This window comes from Neolamprologus multifasciatus, chromosome 17, assembly GCF_963576455.1.
Source record: "Neolamprologus multifasciatus chromosome 17, fNeoMul1.2, whole genome shotgun sequence".
NCBI lineage: Eukaryota > Metazoa > Chordata > Actinopteri > Cichliformes > Cichlidae > Neolamprologus > Neolamprologus multifasciatus.
Genome location: NC_140455.1, coordinates 5,659,543 through 5,670,475, shown reverse-complemented (window position 1 = coordinate 5,670,475; position 10,933 = coordinate 5,659,543). Strand labels below are relative to the sequence as shown.

Here is a 10,933-nt window from a genome sequence, read left to right as displayed (position 1 = left end):
ATGAGAGACAAATGAAGTGGGAATCCCAAAAGGCCAACATGTCTCAAATATGCTTTACTTATGGGTTCATAACTGTTGTGTTTTTTCTCTCCTACTTCGTAGGCGACGGGACAACCATACGAACAATATGCCAAGATGATTTTCATGGAACTAAATGATGCCTGGTCAGAATTTGAGACCCAAGGACAAAAGCCTCTCTACTGAATAAAGCGTAAGGGGACTTAAGGAGGAGGAGATGATGTCCCTGCTGATTCCATCATCTAACCCTTACAGTGTTACCACCTCTTGTCCGCATACTGCAGCCACACCCTGCAACATCTGCCTTTATACCCATGCTTTAACTTGTGTCTCTCTTCTTGCAACAAAAACGCAGAACTTGAGTGATGACAGGCTATAGAACAGCCTCCCGTGCCCGGACTAGAAGCTCAGACGAACAGCTGACTCTCTGTAGCTCTAATATCCATACTGTATGTTTGAACCATCCCATTCAAAAAAATTGGACGTCAAAGAGACGGATCAAAACAAGGTGAGAGCTGTTGATCTGGAAAAAGAAATGCGCGAGAATAAACTGAGCAAACATTTGTCAGACTGCTCTTTGCGAGAGCTTTGAAGCATGAAGAAGTCTGTGAGGCACAACAAGCATTTAACAGCATTCAAGCCATTTTTTTGTACTGTGAGCGAACACTGAATTCAAGATCAGTTCCGTCATATCAAATCCAGTTTTCACACTATTTAATGTCCCTATAATAACAAACACAAACAGCAGTGTCAAGTTAAAATAGGCTGTTTGGAGGTGATTGGATTAGAAAATCTTGATCAGAGGTCGAGTTTCACCTTGAAGATGTCGTCTGCTGAGTGTAGCTGAGGAAACAAAATTAGTTTAAAAAAAAAAACAGTAACACAATAACTTGACTTGTTATGTGACATATATGATATCATGTGGAATGGTTTTGTTATGAAGAGGTTTAATACGAATTGGTGTGTCTGATATCCTGAAGCCTTGTGGGGAACTGGGGATTGTATGTTTTAGCATTAGCACATGTACAGTTCCTTACATGAAGCACCTTGAGGCCTCGCACACACTCATATAATAATATATTTTTGCTTTACATCTCTGTGAAAGCACAAACTGATGAATCGAATCGGTGCAGCTCTCAAGGAAGGCAATCCATGAATTAATTTATTAAATCGCTTTGTTTGTCTTTAAAATATTGGTTCAAATTCAATCTGCTCGTGAGAAACAGTTCAGGACTTTGAGGCTGTTGTCTTAAAGACTTTTAACGTCTGTCAAACACAGTCGTCTGCCAAAACAGTAAAAACCACTGGCAGTTAAAGGAAATCTGATCACAGTGCAGCTCTCTGCTGGGAAACATCAGGCAGTTCATGAGAATGTGACGCCCTTAACATCACACCTATCCTTCAGACTCCCCAGATCCCCCACGTCTGATCAAGGATCCATGGGACGCACTTTAACAGACGCCTCCACACAACCAGAGGGCTCAAAAAATTTGCCTCTATCCCAGTGGTCAAAGGAGCTTGCAAAGAAAAGCGTCTGGACGTCTTTAAGTTGCTTGAAGATGTTTCACCTCTCATCCGAGAAGCTTCTTCAGTTCTAAGGTCAAATGGTGGAGAGTCCCAGATATAAACCTAGTGGGAGTATCCCCCCACAGAGGGACAAAAAGACCCCCTGATGATCCTCTAATTGCCTGAGCCAAGGTGTGAAAATGGGTGTGGGTCCCAATCAGCCAGAGTTTCGGGTGAGTTCATTGTGAAACCTGGCCCCACCTTATCATGCGAATTCCTGAGGTCAGGCGATTAGAAGCTTCTCGGATGAGAGATGAAACGTCTTCAAGTAACTTAAAAAAGTCCAGACGCTTTTCTTTGCAAGCTCCTTTGACTATGATGACCTGGATGACTGAGAACCTTCACAGACATACGTCCTAGTGCCAGAGTTTGTAAGACACCCCAAAACATCACATCTTGATGCTCTGATGAGTCAGAGCTGTTCTAGAGGGGAGCCTGCATTAAATTAGGGAGGTAGTTGTAAGGTTGAGACTGGGTGGAGTAATCTCTGAACCACAGAAGTGACACTAATGTGCTTAAACGCAAACCATCAAGAATGCAATAAGAGTTCTGTTTACTGTATATCACTGTTTCATGTCAGGCAGATCATACTGTGTTTCATCAAAACACTGATTTACAACAATTTACTTTTTATTGATTTGTTTTGTTTACTTTTTACTTCATTTACTACACGTTTATTCATAATCAGCATAAAAGAATGGGGTATACATTAGAAGTAGTGAACAGCAGTCGATGCTGCAGCTGATGTGTACTAACCTAACACAAACATTTGCTGATTTTGGAAGCATTTGGCCCCTTTTTACGTGCAATTATTCACAAAATCGGTTCTTAGTGCTAAAAGCATTTCATCATTTTAGAGCAAAGTGGAGAAAACGATAAAATATGCAATAACTTGAGAGGCAATGATCAATTTCTTTCAAGCACATGAGGTTTTCACAAAACACTAATATGTTCCTACACGATCCCCCGAAACAGTTTAGGCTGTTTGGGTTTATTCTTCACACACAAATCGAGCCAAGTGTTTACCTTCTCATGCTCATGACCAGTTGAAGATCCTGACACTGTTAACTGTCTTCATGCTCTCTGATTTGCATAGTAAGGTCAAAGGTGATTTTCTGTTGGCATCATACTGTCTTTTCCCTTCACTGGATTTCATTCGTCCAGTTTGTTCATCTGCATTAAGGATGCTGACTGACTTCTGACCAGCGTAAGAGAATTATGTGAGGTGTGGTTTCATTAGCTGGCTGAGGACCCCGAAAGGATCCCATAACAAGTGTTGACTGGGCCGTCGAACAAGACTCCGGGTCTCAGGCTGAAAATACTGAACTTTAATCTGGAGGTGACTGCTTTCTTTGTCGTTTTACAAGATATGAGAAGTGTGTAGTATGTGTCTATGCTTTATTTACACTGAGGACCTACATGTGAAATAACCCTCATAGGCTCCCTCGCTGACTGAATCTGCGATCTTACAGCTATGTTAAAAAGCTAACCTCTATATTGTAGTCAGTGGATGTGTGTTGTTTGAACTTGTGGTATGTATGGAGGAGCTCAGAGTTGGATACAGAGTACTGTAAGTTATGTGTTTGCCTGTCTCCTGTTCAAATATTACTTAAGCTGTGTAAAAATTCTGTTCATGTTGTTCTTTTCAGTTCTGTTTACAGTTACAGGATGTACATAATGATCAAGTGCAGTGCACAGAAATAAACAGTAAACAGAAACCGGAGCCGGGTGAGCAGCATTCCTCAGTTTTTATATCTCGCTTGGCCTTTGTCTTTGTAACCACTAGAGGGCTGCATTGTACAGCACATGAACTATATGTCATGATCAGTTGAGCTGAGAGTCCCAGTAAAAGGACGTGGTGCCACCCTCATGGGGTCTGTTTCTGAGAGTTTGGCCAGAAACATGCACATGAGGACCCTGCTGGTGGTGATGTGCTCCTCATATTCCTCGCCCAAAGGAGCAGATACCAGTCTCGCTGCAGTCGAGTCTCTTATAACTGCGTATCTTCTGGTTTTCCCTCCACACTCTTGATACTGTGCCTCGAGACACTGCAAACCTTCTTTTGACAGCTGAACTACCTGTGCAGCTGTCACAGGCTGCAGGTGCAGCAAGTTGTAAACATCTAAAAAAGACCTTGAATTTATTTTTATATTTATTCTTTTTCAATCTGAAAGAAAACCTGACAGAGTAAGAAAGGAAAGCTGCAAAGAAAGGAACCCAAGTTAACTGTGCTGCCATCTCCACCCTATAAGCATTTAGAAGAACATTAATTAATATGATGGTGTACTGCAACTTTAAAAAGGCTTTTCTCCTCACCAGCTTATCCCCATCATGCACTGGCTCACAGTCAGGTCCCGAATCTCCAGTAAAATCCTTCTCCTCACCTCTAAATCCCTATGTGATCGTGTTCCCCAGTGTTCATCTGATCTTCTCCTCCCCTGCACCCCAGCCTGGATTCTGCTTTCCACAGATAAAGATACAGATACTCTGCATCCCTCTACACCAAACTCCAATCTTTCGAGGACAGAGCCTTTCATGCCCCCACCCCCCACCCTCTGAGATGTCACCTGTTCACACAGGCTTTTGGGCTTTGACTTTTGACCAGAAAGCGACCTTCTTGGGTTTCTTGAAAGGCCCTTAACATACAGACTCACAATGGCAGCAATCATCAATGTCAACTTGTGGCAGTGCACGACTGCTCTGATGCTAATGAGCCATTACAGTATAAGCTGTGGCACAACGCTGCTATTTGCTACTTGTGCTCCAGCCTCTCCGGCTTTGTTACCATCTGGGGCTGATAGTTCTCCCCTTGGGGCCCAGTTTCGGGAAAACATGGCTGCGGTGCCAGCGTTACATTATCCAGAAGGAAATTTAGGGTAATTGAATATAATCCCCCCCCAATCAGTGATTCACTGTAAAACAAAGTTACTGCTGGACACTTCAGTTTTTCCTTCTTCCAACTCGCTCTGCTGACAGTGCTGACGCACTTCTCGAGAGACTCCAGTGCTGATGGATGTTTACCATCAGCACAGGCCGATGTTTTATTTTCATGATATCCTACACCATTAAACACCAGCCGCATTTGGGTGTCAAGCTGTTAGACACACACAGAGTTTGAAAAAAAGAAAGAAAAAAAGCTATGAGCAGAGAGGATTTGGATGAAATTAGAAACGAGTAAGCATGTTTGCACCACAAAATGATCGCTGAGAAGAAATGTATTTAATTTATAGGAATCAGAATCAGAATACTCTATTGATCCCTAGGAAATTATTATAGGAAGTCATTATTGCAAGCAAATTAACTGTATGAGTTGCTTCATAATCTTACTAGTTGAAGCTGTTTTGAAATGTAATCCATTTGCCCTTTTTCTGTAATATGGTTGGACTGTTTGCAACAGTCTGTGGAAAGAGGTGCCAATCCTGTCACTGAGCCTGAGCACCACCAAAATAGTTTTGTTTTGTTTGTTAGCCCTCTGCTTAAAATTTATATAAATTTAATGAATGGAGCTCTGAGAGAGGTTTCCCATTATGTATGGAAAGTAAAGTAGCCCCCAGAGTAAGAAGACAGTCTCGCTCTGAGTTTTAATAAAAGTGTTGTCTTTTATTACAGTTAAATTAACATAAATCCAATTTTTCTGCCCACAGAAAAGCCAGCTTGGTTTCATCACTGCTCACCTGCTGCTGAAGCGAGTCTCATCTCTTTGTTTTTTGTTATTTGTTTTATTGGAGTTCGTTATTCACTCATCTTTTTGTGAACAATGTGAACATTTCCACGTTCAGTGTTTAATGCACCGTGTAATTCACTCTATATATAAAAAGGCCAAAAGATCCGCTGACTCACACAATCAGATTATCTAGATTTTAGAAATTAAATGAGATATAAAGCCAAGGTAAACACTGACGTGCGGTTCCCAAAAAGGGTGTCTTAATCATCTTTCTAATATAACCAACATAAACCTGCACTGGCCACAAATTGCTCTCACAAAGAGACTGATGGTAACAAGGGAACATTGTTTTTCTGCATCAACGATGAAAAAAAAAGCAGCTTGGTCTGTGCCGAGCACTGTCGTCAGTTTAAAGGCTAAAACTTATTTATGCTGGAAACTCCTGCGATGTCAGGAATGGCTGGGAAAACAGGTCGTGTGCTGCTTTGCGTAACTAAATATTATCTTAAATGTATTTAAGACAACTTCAGAATTGCACAAGCACAGTACAAACTGTTGTTATCTTACAGTAATCCGACTGCCGCTTCCTGGGAAAATGTCTCTAGAGATGCTATTCCCTCATTGTGGGAACATTAGAAGTACATAAAAATATCTTTTCACATGGCCTTTCCATTCAGTGGTCAACAAACAAAAATACTAGGAGTCCTTTTTTTTATTGAGCTGATTAGTGGATTTACTGTTAACAATATTATATCATATTTAAGACAATATTATATTTAACAATTAGTACTATATTTATTTATTATATTTAACAATATTATATTCAAGACAACATACAATAAGTATTGTCATTTACTAAAGTTGATTCTATTAAAAAATATAGTGGAAAAGTCAATTAAAAATCAATTATTACAGAAAAAAATATGAATAAAATGTGAATGGTTTATATTTAAGTCTTGAGATAAATTGCTGTAAATATGATTTTCATGTTAATGTAGACATATTTTTAAATACGGTTGTGAACAGTAGTTTACGTACACATCACGGGCATCAATAGGCGCAATTGTATAGCATACATCTCTAATGACTTTAAAAAAAACAAAGGAATGGGGAGTTTGGATTTATTTAGGATTTCCTCAAATTTAAACGGAGTCAAAAGTGTACATATGTGATCAAATATATGAATACATCCCCACTAATATTTGTCTAAATGTCCCTCAGCAAGCCATCGACAAGCTTTTGACATAATTCTGGCTGAATATTTGACCACTTCTTTGATGTGCTTCTTGGCAGAATTGGCAGAGTTCATTTAAATGTACTGGTTTCCAGCAGCTTATATTAGCCTGGTTAAGTTAAAAAAAACAAAAAAGTTTTGATGCGTGTTTGAGATCACTGTCTTGTTGGAAAACCAAGTTGTGTTCAAGTTTTAACCATCTGACCTGAGGTGATGCAGAAGAATTTCTTCATTATTTTATTCACTTTGTACATTGTATCAATAACACTGGCAGCAAAACAGCCCCAGAGCACGATGCTGCCACCGCCGTGCTTAACAGCTCGTACAGAGCTCTCAGGTCTCAAAGCTTCAGCTTTACTCCTCCAAACAGGTCAAAGTGGTCAAATAGATGAACTTTTATCTCATCTGACTTTAAAACCTTTCTCCAGAACAGTCTTTGATTAATGACCAATGGTCTTTGATCAGTGGTTGTTGATCAATGGTCACAACAATTTGCATATTAATGATCAATTAACTGACCTCACAGCCATTGTCTATTCATTGGTGCAAATGTCCTGTTTATATGATTGGGGAAACCTGCAGTCAGCTGAGAATGAAGAAGTCACTTGGATGAGTGACGAAACGTTTCTCCCACAAAACGCTTCGTCCAGATGAACAGAATAAACTTTTGGAGATTTACTTACCTGGATCATTGAGCATGCATCAAGACACTTTTCTCCATATGGTATTTTCCTTGTGCATCTGGACAGCGTCAAATTTCAGTCAAGCTTAAAGATGCCGAACTTGGAACAGGGACTTGATCAGCACCTTCTCATTTCACTGTATAAAATTCACATCACTGTGGACAGTGATGTTGGTGTTGTAGTTGTTTCAAGTTCATGGTAGGCTGCGGCTTTTGAATTGCTGCTAGTTACTTCTTACACTACCTCCAAAATCTTTAACTTCACATCAGATCAACAGCATCCTTTTTATACTGGCAAAGAGACACATTCAAGTGAGCATGTGTAGATACTTGAGGCTCTATGTATACTTTTGATCCTGTGTGGATTTGATAAAAATACAAAATAAAGTCAATCTTGTCCAACCGGTTGTTGTTTTTTAAGTTATTAAAGGTGTATGCTTTACAAATATTTCACCCACGAAAAAGAACAATTCAAAGAAAAAATTAAAAGCCCCAAATTAAATGTCTGTAAATGTGACCACAGCTGTATGAGTACAGATGGCTCCAGAATATAGATTTTTAGCTTGTTCTCCGCTGCCAGATTTATTCTGTTGATAATTAAGGAATCACTAGACTCATTATAGTGAGACTAAATTCCAAGTCAATCAAAAGCAAAAATAACAACCTCAACATGCCATGAGTGTCCGATCAATGTACGTCAGTCTAATGTAAACCCCAGTGTTTCTGTTTCTTGTAGCCAAAAATAATTTTCATCGAGGAGGTGAGAAAGTCCAGCTTGTCCATGTTTTTAGAGTTCTTTGACTTCTGTGAACTTTGACCCTTTGTTCCATGTCCTCAATGAACTGTCCTCAAGTTTCTTTGTTAGTGGAGCGGGTGTGTAGCTAAGAGGCATGTGTGGAATGATTTGGTGAGTTATTCTTCACTTGTTACATTAGTTGACGGTTCTGACAGATTAAAAGCTGTTCTTTTTATGTTTCTCTTATACTCTGAAGTTTGTTATCACTCTTCCCTCACATTTTCCGTTCATAAATGGTTATCTGAAATCTCCGTGCTACAAGCATCAACTTGAATGAAAGGAACATTTTGCAATACATCCTGTCTGATGCAATAAGACTGTAGAAAGAGAGGGAGTGTGTGTGTGTGTGTGTGTGTGTGTGTGTGTGTGCGCGTGTACGTGTGTGTGTGTGTGCCTATTAGTCTCTCACTCACATAATCAATGTACACGTGCGCGACATGAATAGGAATGTCTGGTTTGCACACCAAAACACTGAGATATTGCTGCCTGGGTGTTAATTTCATACATCAACAAGAAACAGAATATCTTCTTTTTTTCAGTCTTGTGTTTTTTTTTATGTCTTTTCTCCTCTATTATTACTGACTGATTACGAACACCATCTTTATGTACGACAACTGGAGACTGATCAACTTTACACATACTGTGCCAAGCGTCAGCTTTATCTCTGAAAACATATCAGCAGAAAACTCAAAGATAAATCTTGTGTGCATTTTTTTTTTACTGATCACATCTGGTTACAGGAAGCCAAGCCATCGTAGCGCAACAGTTGTCAAGATTTTAGGCTGTTTTAAACACTCCAGGTGTCATAGAGGTCGACCCCAGAATGCTGCTGGGCAGAGATTTGTTGTCTTACTGGCAGTTTAAAAATAACACGTCTCTCCCCTCTTTGGCTCTGCTGCCAGCTGCAGCTGTGATGGAAATCAATTGAACTATAATAATAACTTTTACAGGCATTTAAAATCTCCTTTAAAATAGCACAGCTGTTGTTGGGGTTTGTTGCTACTTGACCCTGATGTTTTGCTTTCCCACTTCTTAAGGTTTTGTAGCAGGTGCACAAAGATTTATGTATGTTTAACTTTATGTTTAAATGGGTCATTTCCTTTGTTTTATTGTTAGATTATTAGATCCTGGCACTTGGAAGTGGGGCAACAAAAGGCTGGTGCTTTATAAATTTGCTGTGGATGGTGCCAACCTGTAGTCCAGTATACCTTTTCTCACCAGTATTTCTTCTGTGTTTGGCACTCACTGGAGCACAACAAACAAATCCAATCTGGAAAGCAAATTAGGGTGATAACTGCATATATGTTGATATACAGCAGGGATAAACAATTAATTTTCCCATGGAGCGACGTGAGAAGATGCGACTGGTGTGGTGGTTCGTGTAAATGAGCTGAACCCAGTTCTACATATAGAAGGTTCAATAAATATTAAATATTTCCAATTTAAAAACAATTCTGGCAAATATTTCATGGTTCAGGCTTTACAGGGTTGATTTGATCTCTTTATCAATTTACAAATGTGGTCCTTCACAACACTCCCAGTTTCTTATGTGGTTCCTTGGGACAATGAATAGCCCACCTTTGATCTACAGTGTAGATAAACAGTAAACCTAGCTATGATGATGACGTCCATTTGTTTTTGGACTTCCATTTATACGTTTGGCGTGTTGGAGTTGTGACCATGTTTGAATATGACGGTAGAGATAGTTGGCGATGCTAGAACTCGCTAGCCAGCTTGGTCAGAAAGGATCATCTATTTGATTTTCATGTGAGGAAATGAAAAGCAGACTGAAAACAAAACACAATGGAGAAGTATATAAATGGCCAACTCTTAAAAGTATCTTTGAATCTTACCAAACTCTGGGATCTTACCAAACTGGGACTGTAAGAAACTCAAGGATGCTGGATGCGTTATTCTGTGTGAGCGACCAGTCAACCACAGGGTCCACATGCCCTCATTTCTTTCTGTTTTACTGCAAAAGGGCAAATAATTTTCAGTTTCTCTCTCGCTGTTGAACTGAAAAAGACTCAAAATAATAAACCCATTTAACAAAATGCTTACTGAGCTCACAAAAAAAAAGTAGAGCCAGTTTAGCTTTGGATTCAACACACTCAGATGTCTTCCTGTAACCAGTGGAGATGACTCAATCTGGCCAGTAGAAAACATATAGATTTAAGGAACTTCTGCATTAGGCAGCATTGTTCATCATGTATGAATGATATGTAAGAATATAGTATAATGTAAGAATGTAGTACAGCAGCTTAGTGAACATTTCCCTTTCACACAAACAGGATGTATTTTTAGACTTACAAGAATATCGTGTAAGAGGTTTTTTCCCCCCATCTTAGAAGTAAATAAAGCAGGGTCATATCCTAAGGTTTGTTTGGCCTGGAATCAGTATGGGTCAGTGAGGGGAGAGCTGCTGCAAATGGCTCACAACTCTGACACACAGCTCTTGGCTGTGTGTCAGAAGATTTATGGGATCAAATATCACTCATTGGACTGCATGCACACACACACAGACACAAAGCCCACAGTAGCTTAGGCAGAGGGGAAAATTTGAGGAGGCCCTTCACAGAAGGTAGGCTTGTCACTGAGATCTCTGTGTGCCCACAGCTAGAGGCTTACACATCCAGTCCACTTACATAAATAGAGATGGCTTTTATCCAGAAGTATTCGATTCCCCCGTGCCATCTACACTTGAGTGGCACCCACTCCAACAGATACATGGATGATTGTCTCGTGTATTTACACCCTGTCCTGTGTGTGGTGTTGTGAGGGATTGGTGTGTATTCTGATAGCCTGTATCAGAAATAGCACTTGATGCCTAGAGACATGTTGCTCCGCATAAAGCGCTCTCTCTCCGTGTGGGACTTTAAAATGTCCAACTTCAAATGTTGGCCGTATCAGCTGGAAACAAACTTTTTTATCTTTCACTTCTGGATATCTGGTGGTGTGGGGCTGCTGGTGAGT

At 39.9% G+C, this 10,933-nt stretch overlaps 2 protein-coding genes across 6 annotated transcripts in view; both read left to right on the top strand.

Moving 5' to 3' along the window:
- dnajc6 (DnaJ (Hsp40) homolog, subfamily C, member 6) overlaps window positions 1-369 on the top strand; it is a 34,335-nt gene extending 33,966 nt beyond the window's left edge. For all 5 annotated transcript variants that reach the window (XM_085138655.1, XM_085138656.1, XM_085138653.1 and 2 more), the window contains one exon: window positions 103-369. In XM_085138655.1, the coding sequence (XP_084994781.1) occupies window positions 103-204 (102 nt within the window). In that variant the 3' untranslated portion in view covers window positions 205-369. The remainder of the gene's footprint in view (window positions 1-102) is intronic.
- Window positions 370-6,141: 5,772 nt separating this feature from the next.
- lepr (leptin receptor) overlaps window positions 6,142-10,933 on the top strand; it is a 51,642-nt gene continuing 46,850 nt past the window's right edge. Inside the window, exon 1 of the mRNA XM_085138644.1 lies at window positions 6,142-10,927. Coding sequence (XP_084994770.1) covers window positions 10,855-10,927 — 73 coding nt within the window. The 5' untranslated portion in view covers window positions 6,142-10,854. The remainder of the gene's footprint in view (window positions 10,928-10,933) is intronic.